The sequence below is a fragment of the Epinephelus moara genome, chromosome 10, assembly GCF_006386435.1.
Source record: "Epinephelus moara isolate mb chromosome 10, YSFRI_EMoa_1.0, whole genome shotgun sequence".
Lineage (NCBI taxonomy): Eukaryota > Metazoa > Chordata > Actinopteri > Perciformes > Serranidae > Epinephelus > Epinephelus moara.
The window spans coordinates 24,747,557-24,770,274 of record NC_065515.1 but is presented as its reverse complement, the minus strand read 5'-3'; the positions used below and the strand labels follow the sequence as shown (position 1 = coordinate 24,770,274).

General features: G+C 41.7%; 2 protein-coding genes across 3 annotated transcripts; both read right to left on the bottom strand.

Moving 5' to 3' along the window:
- Positions 1 to 209: 209 nt before the first annotated feature.
- On the bottom strand, positions 210 to 22,496 carry sele (selectin E). The gene is made up of 28 exons (XM_050055290.1): positions 22,389 to 22,496; positions 22,228 to 22,294; positions 21,691 to 22,095; positions 21,407 to 21,511; positions 21,124 to 21,315; positions 20,775 to 20,966; positions 20,429 to 20,617; positions 20,119 to 20,304; positions 19,794 to 20,000; positions 19,481 to 19,660; positions 19,240 to 19,369; positions 19,005 to 19,062; positions 7,686 to 7,761; positions 7,183 to 7,569; positions 6,985 to 7,092; positions 6,514 to 6,699; positions 6,210 to 6,401; positions 5,489 to 5,674; positions 5,195 to 5,380; positions 4,918 to 5,100; positions 4,624 to 4,809; positions 2,684 to 2,869; positions 2,370 to 2,555; positions 2,057 to 2,242; positions 1,632 to 1,820; positions 1,345 to 1,533; positions 645 to 764; positions 210 to 543 (listed from the first exon to the last, which is right to left on the bottom strand). The coding sequence occupies exons 1-28, from the start codon at positions 22,389 to 22,391 to the stop codon at positions 476 to 478; spliced, it is 4,728 nt and encodes a 1,575-aa protein (XP_049911247.1). The 5' UTR covers positions 22,392 to 22,496; the 3' UTR covers positions 210 to 475.
- Positions 8,168 to 14,296, bottom strand: LOC126396949 (P-selectin-like). 2 transcript variants are annotated; one of them, XM_050055347.1, is made up of 8 exons: positions 14,183 to 14,296; positions 13,654 to 14,049; positions 13,427 to 13,573; positions 11,384 to 11,473; positions 9,666 to 9,845; positions 9,341 to 9,430; positions 9,232 to 9,253; positions 8,168 to 9,042 (listed from the first exon to the last, which is right to left on the bottom strand). In XM_050055347.1, the coding sequence occupies exons 1-8, from the start codon at positions 14,208 to 14,210 to the stop codon at positions 8,997 to 8,999; spliced, it is 999 nt and encodes a 332-aa protein (XP_049911304.1). In that variant the 5' UTR covers positions 14,211 to 14,296; the 3' UTR covers positions 8,168 to 8,996. The 2 variants fall into 2 exon arrangements, with proteins under 2 accessions (XP_049911304.1, XP_049911305.1); XM_050055348.1 differs by lacking the exon at positions 9,666 to 9,845.
- Positions 22,497 to 22,718: the final 222 nt, after the last annotated feature.

The window sequence follows — 22,718 nt, the reverse complement described above, 5'->3', positions numbered from 1 at the left end:
CACCTAATGCTTGACCAAATGACACTGGACATTGACAAAGAATGCCCACCCGATCACATAATTTATACACGATACTGGGTGAATCACATGATGAAATAAAATAAATAAAATAAAATTAAAATTAAAAAAATAAATAATAAAAATGAATAATAATTAAATAAAATAATAAAATAAAATAAGATAAAATAAAATAAAAGGGACCATTCAACAACCGTTGATAGTTTATTGACAATCAAGCAATATACAAGAGCAAGCACAAGCTGCACCCAGCTTTGTGTTTTTAACAAAATAATTCAAGGTTTGCATACAAAATGTGCATTATTATCTACATTTTAAGGATTGTCTGAGGAAACTGAAATCACTCTTAACGTAAAGCTCTTATTCCACTGTAATCTTCTCGCACCAATAACTACCAAGCTTTGTATAATAACAGCAAGCATTGGGCTTCAGTGTATGAAATGATTTGCTGCAAAACTCAGGCCTCAGATTCAAATGCTGGATTCTCATGCTCCCCCCATGCTGGCACATACATGACATTCTTTTCTGCAAAAATCAGAAATAAGGATTAAAGATGTGCTGTGAGTGCCACAACATGCTGTATTTGTATGTATCAAACTGTACAGCAGCATTAAAGTAAGTCTTACTTTTTTTCTTTAATCGCATTAAAGCGAACAAAGCCAGTCCAATCAGGACAAGTGGCAAGAGAATGTAGGTTGCTCCTGCACTCGTCGACAGCAGCATGGCAGTCCCCACTGGCATATCTCCTACAGGAACACATAAAGATCACACTCAATACAAGTTGTTTTTAATTTGTTGTTTTATCCTAACTGCACATTTCTCGATCGGTCAGTCCACCACTTTGGTCCGCACTTTAATATCTCAACAGCTATTGGATGGATTACTATGAAAGTGTGTACATAGATTCTCGGTTCCCAGAGCATGATCTCCCTAATGATCTTGGTAATCTCCTGACTTCCCCTGTAGCACAAGCAGCAGGTGAACGTTTTCGAAAATTTAACATGCACATGAATTGGCACAAGCTTTGGTACTGACATTCATGGTTCCCACGTGATGTATCCTAATGACTTTGGTGACCCATAGTGCCACCAAGAGGTTGATATTTGTGTTTTTTTGGTAAATTTACTACACACATTTATGTCCCCCTCAGGATGGAATCTAATCACACTGGTGATCATTTAACTTTCTCTCTAGAGCTGTCATGTCAAAATTTCAATATGTCCAATACTTCAGCTCTAGTTTGCGCTGATTAGACATCAAATATTATACCTGCCTAAGATAGCATTGTCATTGTGAGCATGTTAGTATGCTGAAAAACCAATTTACCTATGCAGATAGGCAGGCTGTCGTTCCAAAACCCAGTGGAGGAGCAAGACAGCACCTCTGTGCCATTCAGGGAGGATCCTCCTCCACAAGTGAAAAGACACTGGGAGCCAAAGCTGAAATTCCCCAGAGGATGGGAGCAGTTCATAGACAGGGATGAAGACAAGGCACTAATGGCCTCACACTGCACCGCTGAGGTGTGAAAAAGACAGAAATTGAAATTAATGACATTGGATCAGCTGTTTGAGTACCAGATCAGCAAGTAAGTTTAAGGTATTGTGAGCTCTCACGCTGGCAGGTGGGCAGATCTTGACTCCAGTGGCCTGAGGTGTTGCATGTCATAGTTGGTGTTCCTCTCAGCCAGAAGCCCTCATTGCAGTCAAAGTCACAGTGGGAGCCGAAGCTAAAAGAGGAGTATGGGTTGCTGCAGTTCATCCTACCATGTTGTGGAGCCTTAGCCAGCAGGGGGCATGGCTGAGCTGTGGATAATAAAAAATATGACCATCAGTTTCAGACCAAGCAATCCTCATCTCCCTTTAACACACTTACCACTGATTTTAGACATGACAAATAAAAACACAGCTGGTGTGTTGTGATATAAATCAACACAGTGACATCTGTAAACCCACATTCCAAGTCATGAGTGTATGGTAATGTGCACCTAGCAGAAGAGAATACATGTCAAGTGTAGCTCTCTGAAATTTTGATTTATTACCCAGACAGTGGGGCATTTTTCTGCTCCACGTGCCCAAAGAGGTGCACTCAGTGTCAGCCGCCCCATTCAGTAGAAAACCCTCCTCACAGGTAGATGAGCACTGAGAACTAAAACTGAACTCCCCATGAGGAGCGGAGCAGACTAAGGAGCCATGAGAGGTGGACTTCAGAGTGGGGCATCTCTTAGCTGGAAGAGAAACAGAGACATAAAGGAGCAAAGCTATTTAAAGAGAAGAGAAGAGTCATTGCATCTAAACCATGAAAGAAGAGTTCATCTGTGGATTATGATCAGCAGATAGATGGATTGTTTTTACCCAAGCAACGTGGGATGTCTTTGCTCCATGTACCAAGAGAGGTGCATTCAGTGTCAGCTGTCCCATTCAGGAGGAAACCCTCCTCACAGGTGGATGTGCATCGAGAACCAAAACTGAACTCTTGATGAGGATCAGAGCAGAGTAAGGAGCCATGGGAGGGAGAACTGAGAGCGGGACATTTCTTAGCTGGAGGGGAAGAGAGAGAGGGAGAGGTTTATGATAATAAAATGCAGTCAAGACATCTAAACCAAAACATTAAGAACTTTTTTATAGATTATAATCAGCAGATTATTATACAAAGATGTATACCTTACCCAAACAACGTGGGATGTCTGTGCTCCATATGCCCAGAGAGGTGCACTCAGTATTAGCTGTCCCATCCAGTACAAAGCCCTCCTTACATGTTGATGTGCACAGTGAACCAAAACTGAACACCTTGTAAGGATCAGAGCAGATAAAGGAGCCATGAGAGGGAAAGCTCAGATTTGGACATCTTTTGGCTGGAAGATAAACAGGTAGAGGAAGAGATCAACAAAGTATTTTAGAGCTTTATGAGGTAAATTGATGTTGGAACACTAAACCATGAAATAATTATAGTTTTATAAAACTGGGTTCAGGAACAAAGACCACGTCTTAAACACATCCTATTTCCACTCAAAAGTATTTAAGCACACCTGATCCATTCTCTTTCTCTTCGACACACTTCTCACATCCCACCCGCCCAATCCCTTTGTGCCTCTTACATCTTCTTCTCTGCTCCTTTCTGCATACAGGAACCAGCAGGGGCTCTACCCAAAGCTGGGGTTACAAAGACACAACTCGCCCACTCAGTCTCAACTCTCTGGTTCTGCGTTTCTGCCTTCGACCAACAGATTTGTCATCTCCCTCGCCTACGACCCAGAGACCCAGCCTTCATCTCTTCATTCCTCGACCCACAATCTTTCATCCCTTCATCCCTAAACCGTCATCCCTTCATTCCTCACTCTTCATCCTTTGATCCGCATTCTTTCATCTCTAACCCTTCATCCATTCATCCCTCAACCCTTTGACCATCATATCTTCATCCCTCATCCGTTCATCCCTCATCTCTTCATCCCTCATCCATTCAACCCTCGACCCTCATCCCTTCATTCCTCACTCTTCATCCTTTGATCCTCATTCTTTCATCCCTAACCCTTCATCCATTCATCCCTCAACCCTTTGACCCTCAACCCTTCAACCCTCATCCCTTATACATTCGACCTTCGACCCTCACCCATTCATCCCTCCACCTTCATCCCTTCATCCCTCGAACCCCATCCCTTCATTCCTCACTCTTCATCGTTTGATCCGCAATTCTTTCATCTCTAACCCTTCATTCATTTATCCCTCAACCCTCATCCCTTCAACCGGGTTGAGGGTTGAAGGGATGAGGGTTGAGGGATACCCTCATCTCTTCATCCATCATCCATTTGACCCTTGACCTTCATCCCTTTATTCCTCACTCTTCATCCTTTGACCCTCCTTCTTTCATCTCTAACCCTTCATCCATTTATCCCTAACTCTTCATCAATTTATCCCTAACTCTTCATCAATTTATCCCTCAACCCTTCAACCCTCATCTCCTCATCCCTCATCCATTTGACCGTCGACCCTCATCCCTTCATTCCTCATTCCTCATCTTTTGACCCTCATTCTTTCATCCCTAACCCTTCATCCATTTATCCCTCAACCCTTCAACCCTCATCCCTTATCCTTTCAACCCTCGACCCTCACCCCTTCATCCCTCCACCTTCATCCCACACCCTTTATCCCTCAACCCTCATCCCTTCATTCCTTACACTTCATCCTTTGAACCTCATTCTTTCGACCCTAACCCTTCATCCATTCATCCCTCAACCCTCATCCCTTCGACCCTCATCCATTCGACACTCATCCCTTCATCCCTCATCTATTCGCCCCTCAACCCTCACTAATTCATCCCTCCACCTTCATTCCTTCATCCCGCACTCTTCATCAAACGACCCTCATCCCTTTATCCTTCATCTCTGACCCTCGTCCCATTATTCCTCGACCCTCATCCCTTCATTGTACATCCTATCATACCTTCATCTCTTGATCCTCATACCTTCATGCTTTCCTCCAAACCCTTAATCCACCAAATGCAATAAACCATTATTATTACTATCTTTATCTTATTGGCATGGTCTTTGTTAGTGAATGAGCTCTTATGTTGATTATAGTCAACAGATTATGGTCCAGAGATTGTTTTTACCCAAACAATGTGGGATGTCCGTGCTCCATGTGCCAAGAGAAGTACACTCTGTGTCAGCCGTCCCATTCAGGAGGAAACCCTCCTCACAGGTTGAAATGCAGTGAGAACCAAAGCTGAACTCTTTATGGGGATCAGAGCAGACCAAAGAGCCATGGGAGGGAGGGCTCAGAGCGGGACACCTCATGGCTGGGGAGAGAGAAAGCAATGAAATATGTTAGAATTTTATTTGGTAAAATGATACCAGAAAGAAATTACAGATCATGATACAGTCACAGACATAATTCATTTACTCACCTAAGCAATGTGGTACGTCTACACTCCACCTGCCCAGGGAGGTGCACTCAGTGCTGGCTGTCCCATTCAGTAGAAAGCCTTCGTCACATGTTGTCGTGCACAGAGAACCAAAACTGAATAGACCATTTGGGTCAGAACAGGACAGGGAGCCATGAGGTGGATTTATTGGATTACATTTCTTAGCTTGGAGTAAAACAGAGACAAGGGAGAGATGAATTACACAATATAAAGTACAAAAAATGAGCACTGAGAACAGGCTTATCATCTATAGTCATACCCTGGCAAAGAGGAAGTGCATGACTCCAGTTGCCCTGTGCAGAACATTTTGTAATGGTTGTGCCAATCAGATCAAATCCCTCTTCACATTGCAGCGTACATGTTGACCCAAAGCTGTATGCCCCCAGAGGGTCCTGACATTGCATGGAGGCATGGGGCGGAGCCGTTAAACTGTTGCACTGTACCACTAGAGAAGAAGAAACACAATCACTCATCAGAGCTGCGTACAAATTTGAAAGTTATTAGGAAGCTTGTGTTGCTTTCAGGCAGCCCTGACATAATTTCTGTGACCCACCTGTGCATGTAGGTGTAGGGTTGCTCCATTGTCCCGAGGCCAGACAGGTGAATGTGTTGTCTCCGGTCAGGTAGCGGCCTTCCTGGCAGGTGAAGTTACACCGTGAGCCAAAGGAGAAAGGCTCCACAGCGTCCACACATGTCACATTGCCCGTGACAGGGAAGAAAATGGGGGAGCACTTTTTTACTGCGGTGGGATGTAGATATAAATCACACACAGTCAGTCCACTCAATGGAAATCAATGTTCCTATAGAAATACGTCAGTTTGAATGACTGTGCATTATGACTCCGCTTTTATAAACATAGCATGAGCATGACATAATACTGACAAAATTTACAGTCAAGGGAAACAGTAACTTTCCACCCACATTAGACCACAATGTTGTTTTCCCAATGCAGACATAAATGAGTGTGGAGTCAAGTGATAACAAAGGTGACCTGAAGCTGGTCTGCCGTGCAGTCTGGACAGGATGCGATTACATATTTTGGTCAGCTAAGTATTGGTTAAAGGGGGCCATCAATCTATTAACAGAGGCTGAGTATTTTAAAAAGGGAAGTCACATTAAAAGTGGCAGTAGCAGTGACTTTCACAAAAAATGTGGATAAAATGTCACCATTATCAAAGTTAGATTATACATTTTCAGTTAGGTTAAGGTAATGATACAGTTTAAAGCATGATTGGGTCTAATTATATAGTCAAAGGTAATGACAGTCACTTTACTTGTACATGTTGGGACACTGGCTGTCCACTTGCCGGTGTGGTCACAACGTATCTGGTCCGCTCCACTGTGCTCATAGCCTTCATCACACCTGACCTCACAGGTGGAGTTGTAGCTGTAAGGTGCAATGGGGTGGTTGCAGGTCAAACTACCTGCGCTGATGCTGGTGTGGTTCAGAGCTGGACACTGTGTGGCTAAGACAGGCAGTGAGAAATATTTTCCTTGTAACGTTCATACCTGAAATAATAATTCTTTTTGCCTGAAATTATAATTCTTTTTGCCACTGTTGATATCCAGTTGACATACCTTGACACAGAGGGACAGGGTGGTTCCAACGTCCACTGGCTTGGCATAACAGTTGTGGCACGCCGACCAACTGAAAGCCAAGTTCACAGTGGAAATGGCAGGAAGAGTTGAACCGACTGGACCCGTGGGGATGGAAACAGTAGTGAGAACCTTGTTCTGGATCCAGCAAGGGTTCGCATGAGATTGCTGAAGAGAAAACAAACCAAAATATATTTAACTCATCACAGAACAAGGTCGTGGCCAGTTTAAAGGAGCAGTGCGTAGGAGTTAGTGGTGAGGATTGCAGAGGACCAGCTCCCTATGTCGATAAACAGCTCATTCTAAGCTAATTAAAACCAGACATTACTTATTTTCAGGTGATTAGAAACAAAAGAAAACCTTCTTTTTTGCATTATATTCAATTTCTGTCAATATATTCCCCTAAATCCTACACACTAGACCTTTAAATATATTACGATAGTGTTTGCTCACCCTCTTCACAGCGTGATCCCAGGAAACCAGGATGGCACAGGCAGGTATAGTTCCCTATAGTCTCCACACAGTCTGCATTAGCACTGCAGGAATCCTTTGTACAGGAGACTACATACACACAGGGACAGAGCTCACATGTTATAATAAGTCTACAGGAGTCAGGTAATGTTTTAATCAAACAAACAATGAGGGTTTTACCACTGTAGCAGATGGTTCCTTTCCTCTTGAGACAGTTCTCATTGTTCCACGTGGCCATGTCTTGCTGCCTCTTAATGTAAATCTCCACGCAGTCCTGCTCTGCTATGTCATCTGGCTCCTCCGGTGCCCAGTTCTCAACTTCTTTGGGCACCTTTTCATCGTTTTCTTTCCAGATCCACTCTCCATCCTTCTTGCCTATGCCTATCCAGTAGTATCTTGAGTGAAATGGCACCAGATTGTTGATAAAGTCATTCTCTTCCTTGTTACGGATGGGCACCACGTCTGTGAAGTGCTGCTGGCACCACTGGCGGGCTTCAAGCCATCTACGGTTTGGACTGGTGCTGTAGCTGTAGGTCCATGCCTGTGCTCCTCCACCGCTGCTCGGGTCTAAGATTAGGTTAATGCACACAATGATGAGACAAAACTTGAACTGGTAAAGCAAAAAAACAAAACAAAAAAAATGTCTGGAAGAGTTCATTGCCTGTAAGATTATGCAGACCTACCTCTGGCAAATGCAATCAATGCAGCTATCAGCACCATGTGATGCAGGCTTTGTCTCCCAACTGATCCTTGAGACATCTGAAATAAAAAGAGAATTTATTTCCCATAATTGCATATGAGTGTGAAAGTACAACACTTGCAGCAATATTTAAGAGCTCTTACCATTTGGTCCGTCTTCAGCTACTGAGTGTTGCCAATGTGTTTACTCCACCTTGCTGACAATCGATGGCAAAGTAGCATTAATTGTCCTTCAGAGAATGAGTCAACGACCAGTTTTGTAATATCACTTATGCAGTAACTTCCTTTCAGGAAGGACACCACTCTACCACCCATTATAGTCTGGGAACACAAACACACAGACCCAGATGCATACACAAACACAGACATTCACTAATACTCATGAAAACTTGACTTAAAACATTTTAGATTCATTTTATTTTATTATATTTAGATACCACAGAAATGCAACTCCAGTGTTATTAAATGCATGCTTTGAGTTCACATATGCATGATTATAATAAGCTATCGCATACCAGAGGTGGGACTGAGTCAATAATTTGCATGTTGCAAGTAAGTCTCAAGTCTTTGCACTCAAGTCACAAACAAGTCCTAAACAGCTTATTATGCTCTCTTCGCCAAATTTAATGCTGTTTAAACAACAGAGCAATAATATAATTGCTTTACAAAAAAAACAAGGGGCTTTTAAAATGTGTTTTTATTTGTTAAACAAAGTGCGACTTAACTTAATTAGAAAAAAGCAATACTGACTTTCATATAGCACTATTAAGCAGTGCCACAACACAATGAATTTTGTATGTTTTTGTCCTGTGTTGCTTTATTTACCTCATCTCATATTGGAAAAATGTCTAGAACTTGTTCTTCAAATGTGTATAATGACTTGGGTACGTATCAAGTATTTTCAAGTCAAACAGCTCGAGTCCAAGTGAAGTCACAAATCATTGGCGTGAAAGTCCAAGTCCAGTTGTACATCGAGTTGTACAAGTTTAAAGTCACCAGAATTGTGACTCGAGACTGACTCGAGTCCAAGTCATGCAACTCAAGTCCACACCTCTGTCACATACACATACATTGGCTACACACTTTATATGGATGCATATATCCAAATGAAGCTTTAACACACAGTATATAAGACAAAACACTTAGCTAACTGATAATCCTGGCAAACAACCTGTGCAGCCAGTGACTGTTTAGGTTGATTTATTAGCAATCTACTAAGATTAATACAAGTAACTGCATATGGGTCATTCTAGATATATTTTAAAAAGATGTATAAATGAGGTCCCAGCTGTTCTTCATCCTTGTCCCTCACTGAATGGACTTGTCACCTCTTCAGACTGCCTGTGAGGGAGAACCAGATTAACAATAAAGTGGCACTTACTGACTGATATATTGAACTGAATCACAATTACACTTAAGTAAATATTTTAGCATTTTAGGTAGCAGAAGAAATGAAAAGTAACATTTGGGTTAATCAGCTTCTCAAGAAATGGGTGGAGTTGCTTTGGGCTGGTACATTTCAACACTGACCTTACTTGGGCAAGTTTCTTTCCTGTGAGAAATTAACAGAAAACAGATTACTATTGAGGTCTGTTGCAATAACATGCATCTCTTTTTCTAGTGTGATTGAGAAACTGACTTCTTCTGCGTTTCATCCAGCAAAAACAGATGCAGCTAAGGGCTGAGAGGGCTCCACACCCAGCAACAGCAAACAGGGCCTGTTTATAGCCTGAGAAAATAAAACACAGTCATTTTATCCTGTGTTGTACGATACTTGATAATGTGATATTTTTGAAAAAAAAACAACAATTTATTACCACAACTATCACTGCTGCTGCTCCCTTGTGATTTATTAGAAGCAGGAGAAACAACATAACCAGTGCAATAAATGGTCGGCCCTGGTTTTAGTGGATTTATCCTTTATTAAGAAAATAATTCAAGCTTATATAACTTTGAATAATTACTTGCACAAACAGGTCTTGGGCCACTCCAGACCCCGGTGACCCCACAGGTAACAGCCGGTGAGCCTACCACCCGGAAGCCTGAGTAGCATTTAAACTGACATGTGGAGTTGAATGTCAGGTTTCCTCCCAAGCAACTATGGTATCCGTTATCGGGCTGAGGCAGAGGGGGGCACTCCACGGCTGGGGGCACAAACAGGGTAAAGGCTATCAATGATGCAGTTATGTAACGGTTTCACACCAGCTTTCTACTATGAAAATAATTTTTAGAGCAGGAGCATGCTGATGCAAGTATTTTGATCTGTATTTTGAATGTGATCTTCAGCCTGGCCTCAGGAAACGGAGGAAACAGATGCAGAGGCTGGTGATGCCCATATTAAAATTCTGTCGAAAAATAATTGTGATGTTCTGAAGAAGTGCCGCTTGAGACAGCGAACAATACAGAGGATATTCTGAGGAAGGAGATAGTGAAAAGTTCATACATCTGAATGTCAGCAATCAGTTATAAATACTACATCTTAAACTGCTAACCGAGGGAGCTTTCAAATATGCCTCCGCAGACATACACATATAAGGCTAAAGGGGACAAGAGCACCTCAGACTGACATTCTAACATGATATTGGTGTCTTGTGTTTACAGAAAGAATCAACAGCATTAAAGGAGCTATATGTAAGAAATCTAAAGCAAATAGTCGTAAAATCCTCCTAATATGTCACAGAGACTAAAGAATAATGTTCATATAACATACTGATCTCACTGACAACAATAGTACAGCCAGAATATTCGCATTTAAAAAAAAATTTTACGGTCCGCAAATCATGTTTATGTTTTGAATTTGTGTTTTGGCCTGTTGCGCCACCCACCGCCGTCTACCAGTCACGCAGTCAGTAGAGTCTCAGTTACAGTTACGACTGAGCTACAGCAGCACGGCAAGCAGCGTTAGCAGTGTCCCGGTACATAGCATTAGCAGTCTCCTCAGCTGTATCCCGGCAGCAGCGTTAGCAGCAGAGAAGCCGGACTTGCTCAAACGGTCCACTGGAAAACCGAAGATCAAGGACACGGCGACGCGGCCCTGCCACGGCAGCCGCCCGTGGGCAAACAAATCAGTCTCCAGCGTGCCGCTGTCCAGCAACCTCGAATCTGTAGGGGAGGGGGGGCAGAGACGACTCGCGGCAGTATTTTGAATTTGAGTGCAGTAACCGTTTTGGCTACATTCTTACATACAGTGCCTTTAAGTCCCTTCTGTTGAACTTAAGCCTGCAATAACTGGCTTATGTCCACTTGGAGGCAGTGGAAACAAGATGTGAACTCAAAACTGACAGTATTATTTCCATTTAACTTTATATGGGGACCTTATTAAGCAAACAATCCAGCTTATACAGAGCAACATTAGCATTCATTTGGAATTGTGTTTGTTTCCACCGCATGAATGTAAGTCCAATGTTTTTGCTCTTTTAGCTCTGCTTTTGGTCGCCACCAATTTCTTCGTTTTTTTGTTTGGTCGTTTTTTTAGCTCCTACTGTGGCTGAAACTCCACTAAGGGTGAGAGTAAACCAAAACAGTAAAGTTGCGGACTGGAAAATGAAAACAATAAGCGAAGTGAATATTGTGATATGAGTATTTGTGAATATTTGATAGAAACAACAAAAATGTTTCTGGATTTGGCCATATTTACGTTAGAAACATGACTGCAGCAGTAACATACAATTACAGAACTCACCTGATTCAGGCTGTGTCTCACTGGAAGTCGTGAGGTAGTGAGGTGGTGTGCTGAATCCAGCCGTGCTGCTGCTTGTTGCCTGACTTGTAGCTGTATTAAAACATACAGCACATCCATACTGTTACACCACTGCTTTAAGTCTGTTGTGTCATTCTACTTCATACAAAGTAGGCACTGTACAAATAAACTTTATTTTATTTGACCTACATTTACTGTAATTAGTAACAAGGTTAAACTGGAACATGCAGTAGTAATAATAATGACATTATAATAATAATAATATCAATAACAACAACAAAAATAATGATAAAAATGACAACATAGCAGTGTATCAGAGACCACAAATAATTGGCTAAACTTTCAGAGAGTGGAGGAGATGTCAGAAGGCCCCTCTGCAGCAGCTTCTTGGGGCTTCTTGTTCAAATATTTTGTCAGTACATCTGGACAGATGTAGAGTAGACTTACCTCTTACTGTACAGTACAAGCAAAACATGTAGCTGCAGCAGACAGACTACTACTTGCACCAGTGATGTGTTCAACATAACATAAATTATTATCTAGTTGTGATTATGCATTGCTAAAATAAAAGAGGTTGCACTACAATTATATAGTCACACATAAGTTTTACAGTTGTCCCTATTTGTTATCGAATTTCAGCACAGTATCTAATCTGCTAAGGGAGGAGCACTAAGCAGCCAGTAGTTCACCAGATAAAAACAGCAATAAACCAGCTCAGCAGCTTAACTCAATCCTTGGCAGCGATCACATCATTATCTACAGTAGCATTATTAGGCAACTTTGCTTTATTTCAGCTAGTACAAATGAAAAGAAGTCAAACTGCATTTTTTAATGTTATAAAAGACGACATACTTCGATACTGGACCTCCGCCTCCTCTTTCCTCCGCTTTCCGTATGTCGCACCTCAGGGCTTGGAGGTCTTTTCATGATGATAACCCAATAATCTGACAAATTATGACACATTATGTCACAACCGCTACCTACCTGAGATGCACACAGATAACTCGACCCACCCCCCTCACCCACAGTGACGTGACTGAGCACGGTGCAGGACAGGTTCAGGGCCAGGTCAAATAATGACAAACAACAGGGGGGTTGTTGTTGTTTACTTTTTCTTTATTTGCTCTTTTTTTTCAAGACAGAGCATGAGGAAAGAGCGCCAATCGGGGCTGCAAACTATTACTATTATTATTATTATTTTTTTTTTTTTTTTTTTAGGGCTTGCAGCTGCGCCCCCGCCAGCATGTGGCGCCCTAGGCGGCCCTATGCCAAGAGCCGGCCCTGCTTAAGAGCATGGGGGAACTGCAGGTTTGGGTGATAATGGACAGTTTGCTAAACCCCAGCTCTGCGCCTGCGTGAGAGGAAATAACTCTCCATACCAGCAGGTGCCTTTAGTCTGTACTCGTCATTTAAAAAGGGAAACTAGAAGACCAATACGACAGATGTAAGGTGCTAGTTAGTCAGTTAGCACATTAACAATACAACCCGATGTTGACAGAACAAAGAATATTTACCTTGCACCAACGAACAATTATACAAACAATTACAAACCATTTCTGCTGAGGAGTTCAATGGCGAAAAAACGTACCTAGTATAACAAGTTTGTTTAAGGTCATGCCCTCTTGACTTTAGCCATTCATTTGCTTTCCACTGTTTTGTTTCTCTCCGTCCCAATCAGAGTGATTTTTCTTACTGTTGGACTGCACCTGCTCTGACGGCAATTTAACAGGCTGAATCGGCCAGAATAAAGTTGGCAAAGGCCGACAAGGTCGTCACTGCAAAAACCAGGGCAGAAGACGCTCAACAATGTCTTAACAATGACTGAGAGTCGACTGTTCGCGTTTTGTACAATTAGCATCCATTGAATCCAGAATTTTTGGTGTTGAATTACTTTTATGCAGTTTGCAACATATGGACTTGAACAATTACAGCGACCAAAAACTGTTTCAGTGCACATACAGACATGTGAGAATTCTTTAAAGATAGACTTAAAAAAGTGATCCTATCCTTTAAATAAACACCTACTGTGATAATTGGTGACTTCGTCCCCGTTTGCTGACTCCTCTTCTGTTTGGCACATGTCTCCCTTATAGCCAGGGTCACAGAGGCAGGTTATGTTTTTTATGGTCTCCTGGCATCGTCCTCTGCCACATATTGTTTCATTACATTGGGCTGTTAAAGAAAAAGTGCAACACTAAAACAACCTGTACTGCTTTAGAAACTGAAACAAACCTTCAATCAGCTTTTCATACCTTTATAACAAACGGCAAATTTCCTATTGGCGCATTTCTCATCATTCCACTTCCCTCGGTTCGGTCCCCTGTTCACGTAGATCTCGACACAAAACTCTGTGCTGTGGTTGTTGTTGGGCTCGTTTGCTGCCCAAGAGTGTTCACCAATCCACGTGCTGTTATTCCCAATCCAGGTCCAAGTTTCATTCAAGTGTTTTTTAGTGATTCCAATCCAATAGTATGGAGCCTTATTTCTGTTTGGCAGCATGGACACCAAATAGTCATTCTCTTCCTGGTTTTGGATGACCACCATGTCTGTGTAAGATTTCCGGCAATAGTCTCGGGCACTGTACCAGCTCATGGTCCCAGGTGAGTGATGATATGTCCAGCCCAAGGTAGTCTCAGTAAGGGAGCAACCTGATGTACAATTTGAATGATAAAAGTTAAGGACAAGTCTTTTGTCATCCAATTTGAAAGATTTCATGCACACTATATAAACTATACATTTTGCTTTAGAGTTAAAAATTTATTAAAATAATATAATTCTCACCAAGGAGGAGGATTAGTATCCAAATCATTTCAATGAGTGCACTCAAAATACCGGTTTTCTGTCCAAACAAAAGAATAATCAGAAGCCAAAATAGTAATGATCATGAAAAATACCAAAATTAGAACTTCTTTACTTGCTTACGCAGAAGGTAAAGGTTAAACTGCTTGAAATAAGCTTGCTACTTAAGTTAAATCCTTGTTTTCTAACCGTATCAAATATAAAACCTTATACCACAGCAGTGCAGCGAGTGAATGTTAGTTTGCTGCAAGCCCGGAGAAATGTTAGGCTTTTATATTGTTCTAAGGCTTTATCATAGAATAGCTGGATGTTTGTTTGACAGAGTGAATGCATGTGATGAATGAATGAGTGACTTATTGACCTGTTACACCTGAACAGTCGTTTTGGGAAATGCCCCTTGTTTCTGATAAATGCGGGCTTGCTGATTCATTAAAAAGAGGAAACGCAAACAATGCAAAAATGTTTCACATGAAAGTAAAGCCCAGTGCGGATCACCACTGAATCTTGGTGCCAACACACAGTAATATTTCCCTCATAAAAAGGGATTTTAAAATGCAGAATCTTGCCAATTCATGCAATTAAAGCTACAGTCATGAAAAATACATCATGAAAATAACTTTATGTCATATCTGCTGAAACTGCCACTACATTAACAAAGTGTTTTATGAGACAGAAAAATATCATGTCCCTCCTCCTCCTATTGCCTCTAATGGCATTTGCTACTGAAAGAGATACTCTCAAACCAGTGCAACTGGGCTGGACAGCCACAAAAAAAGGTTCACAGGCTGAAATCAATGCAAAAAAAAAAAGTCAATTTATTTAGAACATCCTTGCACAAAAAGAATGGTGCACAAAGTGCAAAAAATAATAATAAAAAGTAAATAAAAAGCAATTTCAGTCCTTGACTTTTTTTTGTGCAAGGATGTCCTAAATTTCAGAATTTTTTGCACTGATCTCAGGCTGTGAACCTTTTTAGTGGCTGTCCAGCTTAGTTGCACTGGTGTGCGGGAATCTTCTCTGCCGTCCTTTCTTGGTTGTCTACTGTACTGACGCACGTTTTGTTGCCCTAAGTAAGCGCGGTTTCACAGCAGCCCTACGAATTTGCTACTGAGAACAAATAATCAGAGCCTATCAGAGCTGAGGGGTGTCTGATGCAGCTGTCAATCATATCAAGCGCTATTCCTGAACTGCGGTCAAACTGTCAAAGCAGCAAGTGCTGATCAAATACGAATTAAGATTCTAAAACGCTAATTCTTCTGTGGGTTTTCAAACTCATACCTGCAGCTCTCTATGCCATTATAAGCAATACAAGGAGGCAGAGTAATATGATTTCTTTTTTTCACAGATCATCTGTATCCAACACATTGTCATCCTCGACCTCGACATTTGGCCATGGACTTTCCACGTCCAGATACGATGTGAAAGGTACCCTGGGTGCGTTAATTGTCGACGTTCTGAGATGCCATGTCAAGTTCTGCCTGTTGCTCTTCTTTCAAAATACACTTCAGTTTTCACAGGAAATTTACCATTTACATACAGTCTCTTTCAAAATAAACGCACTACGTCGGTACAACAATGCGAACTGACATTTTTTAACTCCAGCAGCTAACGCACGTGGTTGGGTTTAGGCAGCATAAACACATAGTTAGGTTTAGTTAAAAAGAACAGAGTTTGGCTTTAGAATCTTACAGGACACGAACACCGCTGTCCCGGATGAAAGTCGGGGTTTGCTCGACCCATCCACCACTCAACCTGCAAACTCAGACTTTCGCTGTCTTAACTTTGGTTCTTGTTCAGCCACGTTTGCCCCTTGACGCCGCCGAGCGTCATTAAACTATAACAGCAACTGGACGCGTATTATGCTGACATTAAAGGACAGCTTTTTTTGACCAGGTTGCTGTATCATGTACTGCTCCGTGGATATAGTGACAGTTCCAGCAAATATGACACAAAGGTAGGTTTTTGTTTTTTGTTTTCTTTTTAACTTTTATTCAATTTTCCAAAAGCATTCAAAAAATCAAATTACAATTTTCACAGGTTTACAAGACTGGTCAATAAATGAAAAGAGAGAAGCATGGCACTTAAACAATATGAAAGTCAATCTAGTGAAACACATACACGGGTCAGATTCCCGTAATGTCCCATTTCAAGCGTATGTCCAGTTAGTTCAGTTCCAAATTGTATTTAACTCCAAGATTTTCCAATGGTCTCTTCCATTTCTGCTGGAAAGTGTGAATCCTCCCATTTATGTAATGTCGCAATTTTTCAAGAGTCACAACCTCAGGTATCAGAGATTTCCACATAAGAACAGAGGGAGGGTCATCTCCTACCCACTTCACCATGATTGCTTTCCTTGCCAGCATTAAGAGTGATTGAATCACTTCCTCATGTTGTTTAAGAAAATTGGGGACATTTCCAAGCAAACATAAAAGTGGATTTGCTGACACCTGTTGTCCTATTGCAATACTAATGTTTGCACATATTGCCCTCCAGAATACCTGAACTGTATTGCATTCCCACAGGCAATGCAACCTAGTGCCTGCATGACTTTTACATTTGGGACAATTTGGTGTAACTCAGTGGGGTTTTTTTTGTTAGAGCTCTTAAATTTTGATACATGGTACCCATATTTGTCTGCTATAAATAACACACACTTTGACCTCTACTACACCATCACAGATTATGGAAATTAATGTCAAATACAGGGCGGCACGGTGGTGTGGTGGTTAGCACTCTCGCCTCACAGCAAGAAGGTTGCCAGTTCGATCCCGGGCGTGGGAGCCCTTCTGTGCGGAGTTTGCATGTTCTCCCCGTGTCAGCGTGGGGCACTCCGGCTTCCTCCCACAGTCCAAAGACATGCAGATTTGGGACTAGGTTAACTGGTGACTCTAAATGGTCTGTAGGTGTGAATGTGAGCGTGAATGGTTGTTTGTCTCTATGTGTCAGCCCTGCAATAGTCTGGCGACCTGTCCACGGTGTACCCTGCCTCTCGCCCGATGTCAGCTGGGATAGGCTCCAGCCCCCCCGTGACCCTCAAGAGGATGAAGCAGTTAGAAGATGAATGTCAAATACAAATAGGTATATTGTTACAACGTACCCCAGTACCGGGGTGAGTTGTAACCCTAGCTGGGGATGGATGTAACAATTAAATTATTGTGCTTAAAAAAGATTCACAATAGTCTAAATGTATTCAAGCACTGTAATGAACAATAAAGAAGGAACAATAAACTTGTAAGAATACAATAATTATAATATTAAAATAAATAGAAATGTATAACATAAATACAAAAATAAGTACAATAAAATAAATAAAATCAAGAATAATAAAGTATTAACCTGTGTGTGTGTGTGTGTGTGTGTGTGTGTGTGTGTGTGTGTGTGTGTGTGTGTGTGTGTGTGTGTGCACTAATGAAACACATCAAATTAAATTAGAGAAACTACTACTTGAACCTATCTAAGTGAAACAATTGTACATACAACACAATGGACACTATGCAAAAAACAACTGTGATGAAAATGTTTGGTTTCTCACCTGAAAAACTGTTTTTGTTTATTTAGTGGATGAGTCTCTTAAAGGTAGGTTTTTATAAAGCTTACCTACTACAGCTTTAATTGCATGTTCTTGAACACTTTGGCTGTTTTGCTTCTGTGATATATTCCTGACTACAAACTCTTGCCTACTGTACATAGAACCATGGAGGGAAGCCTCTCCCTTGTCACTAGAATGTGTTTTTCAGAATCCTAGAAGACAGGTTTTAGTGACACTGCTTCTCTGCACCCTGACATGTTGAAAATCCAAGTTTTAAAATAAGCACATTACAGAGAAACAGAGTGCCCACACTGTCAGACGCTCCCTCAGTCTGACGGAAGCTATCAGATCTATTTCTGGTTCTGCCGAAGTGCTGACATATAGAGGACTGAATTTGGTAGAACAAACAATGGTGATGATGTGTAAAACAGATTACCACAGCAATATAGCTCTTCCTGCCGTGCTTACCTCTCATGTTATTCAACTATTCATCTCTGCCCCGTCCATTGTAAAGGAGGTGACAGAAAGAGACAAGAGGTCTGGGTTGTTTGGAAAAAAGGTTCTTCCTGGAACTCTGTAAAAACACACAATGTCCTGCAATGTCAGGATAAATGTCACTGTTCAAAGTGTGGGAAAATGTTGGTGTTGTGTATGGAGTTGATGGCTTGACCTTCGGAACATCTATCAATGTAATGACATGGCTGACATTTTTTTTTTTTTTTTTTTTTTAAACTGACAGCTGGTCACGATATTGAAAGATGCATTAAAAAAGCCCAAAAGCAAATGATAAGTTTGACCTTTTATTGTGAATAAAAAATAGCACTGCTTTAAACATACAGAAATATAAATGAGCTTTTCAAATACAGCGACCGTCTGGTAAATAAATAGTACATAAATACTTTAATATGGTGAAATTATTCACAGTTCTGCATTGACATGGCGATCCACCCACAATGTAACATTTACAGTAACATGAATAGAGCCACCTTTCCAGCATGTTCATGAAGCTGTAGAACAACGTGTTCAATAGAAAACTCCCCTTGGGAGGAAATACATGTCTGACCATGGCAGAGCAAATCATGACATTAAAGGAAACATAATACAACAAATGCAAAGGTGGGGAAACCTTTTCTATCACCATACATAGCTCTGACATATTTAACATGTATTACATCAATGTAAATTATTCTTACAGTTCACATTAATATGACTGACACACATCCAAGTATTTTACAGATATATACAATTGTCCTTTGATGTTGAATATGTGTTTTATATGAGGCTGTCGACGCTGTTTTTGTAGGACTGTGGAGGGTCTTCTATCTCAGAGGTGCTGTTAGAAAACACAGAAGAAGGAAATGAGCACTGCAATTCAACAAACTTGCTTTTTTTTAAAAAAAAAAAAAAAAAAGAAAAGAAAAGAAAAAAGAGTGTATGCTTTGATAGAGGTGAATGTTTATAGAAAAGAAAAAAGAGTGTATGCTTTGATAGAGGTGAATGTTTATCTGACCTGTTCAGCTCAAACTTCGTGGCTTTCTTCTTCAGTCGTTTCAGGATCCACATAGCCACAAACAGACCAGATAACAGAGCGCCTCCAGCTACCGCACCGGAAGCGAAGGCAGCAGTCTGAGTTGAGAGAGCTGTGGAAAAATGACCAATTTAATATTTGATCTCTTTAACTCTTATTCTGGTATTCTTATATGGTTCTTATGTTAAAATGTCTTCTAACATTTGTTGCCTCTCTCTTTTACCTTTGCAGGTGGGTTTCTCTCCAGTCCAATTGCCATGGCGATCACAGGTCAGCAGCTCATGTCCGATTAATGAGTAATCTTGATTGCATGCGAAGGAGCACTGTGAGTTGTACACTGATTCACTGTTTGAGCAGTTGATATGACCGTTTTCAGGCGCCTCGAGCAGTGGGCATCTCACCGCTGTGTGGGAGAAGACAGCAAGAATTTAGATGGTAACCTTCACATATTCATAAAGGAGATCTCACTGTAGCCTATGTATGCACTTTTAGCAGGCATTACAAATAGCGCAGGCAAAATGGGTACATGTGTATACCTGTGCAGTTCGGTGGTGTGGAGGTCCACTGGCCAGGATTTGCACAGTCCATGCTGAGTGCACCTTGCAGCTCATGACCTTCGTCGCAGCTGAAAGTGCACACCATACCAAGTGGATGTTGAGTCACAGAAGAAACAGGTGAAGACGGAGAGGGGCTGCAGCTGATCTGGACATTTGTGGGGATCTCAGGAACAGGACATCCAATTGCTAAAAAGGAAAAATCAAGATGATGACATGTCATGGCATAGAACAAAATTAGAAAACAAAGACTGTAAAAACTGTAGCAAAATAGAGCAGAGATTTATGTGAACGTAAGCTACCATACCTTTGCAGGTAGGTATGGCTTTACTCCACTGTCCGTCCTCAGAGCACCGAGTGATGTGTGCTCCCTGCAGTTCGAAGCCTTCTTCACAGCTGAAGCTGCAGGTGGAGTCTGGCCGCAGGTCAGTCAAAGGTTGGCTGCACTGGGTGATGAGGTGAGCTTCTCCCTCTGGATTCTGGCAAGTGATGGCTACACAGGAAAAGCAAAAAAAAAAAAAAGGTATAATTAGTATGTTTGTAACAAAGGCGCAAACAAGAAAGCTAATCTTAATCATTTGAAGGTGGTTTGGATTAAATATTAAGTGCGCCCTCACCTTCACAGCGAGGCATCCTCTCACTCCACTCAGCTGCTGACGTGCAGGTCACCTCGCTCGGTCCCACCAGGTGGTAGCCGGGCTTGCAGCTGAAGCTGCAGGTGTTTTCGTAGCTGAACATCCTTTCTACATCATCTCTACAGCTGACAACACCATTGTCCAGCTCCTGGAGATCAGGGCACTGCACAGCTGCAAAATAGAGGGGGAACCAAACAGGTCAACAGGAGCTTTTTCAAAAACATCATAGAGCTTCTTCCTCGTAATAATAGACTTAAATACAAAATATCATCGATATAATGTGAAGTATAAAATCCAGCCAGGTAAAAACATAAAAATGCGGGCGTACCAACACATGATGGCTGTGAGGCGTTCCAAAATCCTGACGCTTCACATTGCAGAGTGTTAGATGGAGAACCAGCCAGTACGTAGCCTTCATCACAGGTATACACACAGGTGGACTGGAAGCTGGAGGGACCCAGAGGATCGGAGCACTTCACGGATCCTCTTGCTGGGCTGGACAGCTCCGGACACTGGACCACTGTGGACGACAGGACCATCAACAACACATTACAACAGGCTCCATCACTGTGATAATAAAACTCTGTTGCTTTGAATATGATTACTTGAGATCACAATAACATTGGTCAGTATCACACTACTTCATTTACTTTTTTTGGTAGCTTTGTGATACTCACATTCACATGTAGGAGGCTGCTCTGACCACTGTTTGGAGGCAGTGCATATCAGAGGTCTTGACATACTCAGCTGGTATCCTTCCTCACAGGCGTACTGGCACGAGGAGTCGTAGGAGAAGTCTCCGTACTTGTGAGTGCATTCTACACTTCCTTTATTCGGAACGGTCACTTCATCTTCGTTACACTTAACAACTGCCAACAAAGAAAGCAAAACACAATCAGATATGAGATCCTGGCTGAAAGTGACTTAAACTTTAAAACTTTTAAAGTAGTGTTTTCTTACCTTGCTCACACTGCTCTCCATAAAAGCCTTCAAAGCACTCACACCTGTGGCTGTTGATGGTTTCCACACACTCTCCGTAGAGGCATGAGTCGTTCTTACAGGCAGCTGGAGGAAGAAGAAGTATTTTTATATAGCTTGCATAAAATAGAACTATTTATCTGAGTTTTTAATTTTAAAACATGATCATTTAATAATTTAAAACAGCTAAATCAATAGATTCCCTAATAATGAACAAAACCAAGGCAGTTAAAATGAGCAGCTCTTGCATCCTAACTCTTGCTCACCTGCGTAGCACAGAGCGGTCTTCAGCTTCCCGCACCGCTCATCATTCCATTTGCTGGCTTGTGCACTCCTTTTAATGTACATCTCCACGCAGTCCTCATTCAACCCTGTATTGTGTCCACTCTTGCCGTTGTTTGGTTCACCAATTGCCCAGTTGGTTGCTTCTGCTGTCAGAGTCTTGTTTGTTCCTACCCAGGTCCAGACATCATTGATCTTGCGGATCCCAATCCAGTAGTAGGTGGATTTCTTGGGCAGCCAGCTACCGAGATGCTTGATCTCCTCCTGGTTCTGGATGGCCACCATGTCTGTGTAGTGCTCCCGGCACCAGTCTCTAGCTTGCTGCCAGTTCATGGTGTTGTCAGAGTAGAAGTAGGACCAGCCATCTACTGTCGTCCACATGCACACCACTGAGGATGGAGGGCAGAGACAACACATTAGGTTGTAAGGTAATGTGGATTCATTTGAAAAAGTAATACACAGAAGAAAAGTGAAGTCAAAAACTGGACGTTAAAGATTGAGTCTGCATTAGATTTACATACTTGAGCATAGAAAGGTCAAGCTGATCCATGAGGTCTTAGATCCACGGGATAATCCAAAAAACAACTCCTGTAAAGTAAAGTAAAAAAGAGAACAATTAGTGATATCATAAATGCATCACTGATTAAGAGAACTGTGTTTAAATTATTACCTCTACACTTACCATTTTAACTGGTATGTGTAATAACCTGCAGTGGACTCTTAGTATGTCTTTGGTCTCAACTCTTCTGAGGAGAAGATTACTCTGAGCTTGATGTGCTGAGGAGCCGGCTTTTATATGCTGTACAGGGCCAGTCTGCATTTCCAGGAAACTCTCATCACAAGTGGGCTTTTTCAGTGGAAATCCCCCTCACCCCACCTATGGCCCCCATCCCACCAGAATCCTTGGAAACTTTCCCTCTTTGCTTCTGACTCTTTTCCTCTCTCCTTTGTTTTAGGAGCGAAAATCAATATTATTGTCACAGAAAAATGGTGTTCCATTTAATAACAGGGT

What these genes read in the sequence shown, in the direction of transcription:
- LOC126396949 (XM_050055347.1), bottom strand. Translation starts at nt 14,210, where the DNA reads ATGATTTGGATACTAATCCTCCTCCTTG. An exon ending in GATACTAATCCTCCTCCTTG is followed by an intron (nt 14,050 to 14,182) that starts GTGAGAATTATA and finishes ATTGTACATCAG; the next exon opens with GTTGCTCCCTTACTGAGACT. An exon ending in TGAGACACAGCCTGAATCAG is followed by an intron (nt 9,846 to 11,383) that starts GTGAGTTCTGTA and finishes TTGTGCCCCCAG; the next exon opens with CCGTGGAGTGCCCCCCTCTG.
- sele (XM_050055290.1), bottom strand. An exon ending in TGCACTTCCTCTTTGCCAGG is followed by an intron (nt 5,101 to 5,194) that starts GTATGACTATAG and finishes TTTTACTCCAAG; the next exon opens with CTAAGAAATGTAATCCAATA. An exon ending in AGACATCCCACGTTGCTTGG is followed by an intron (nt 2,243 to 2,369) that starts GTAAAAACAATC and finishes TTTCTCTTCCAG; the next exon opens with CTAAGAGATGCCCCACTCTG.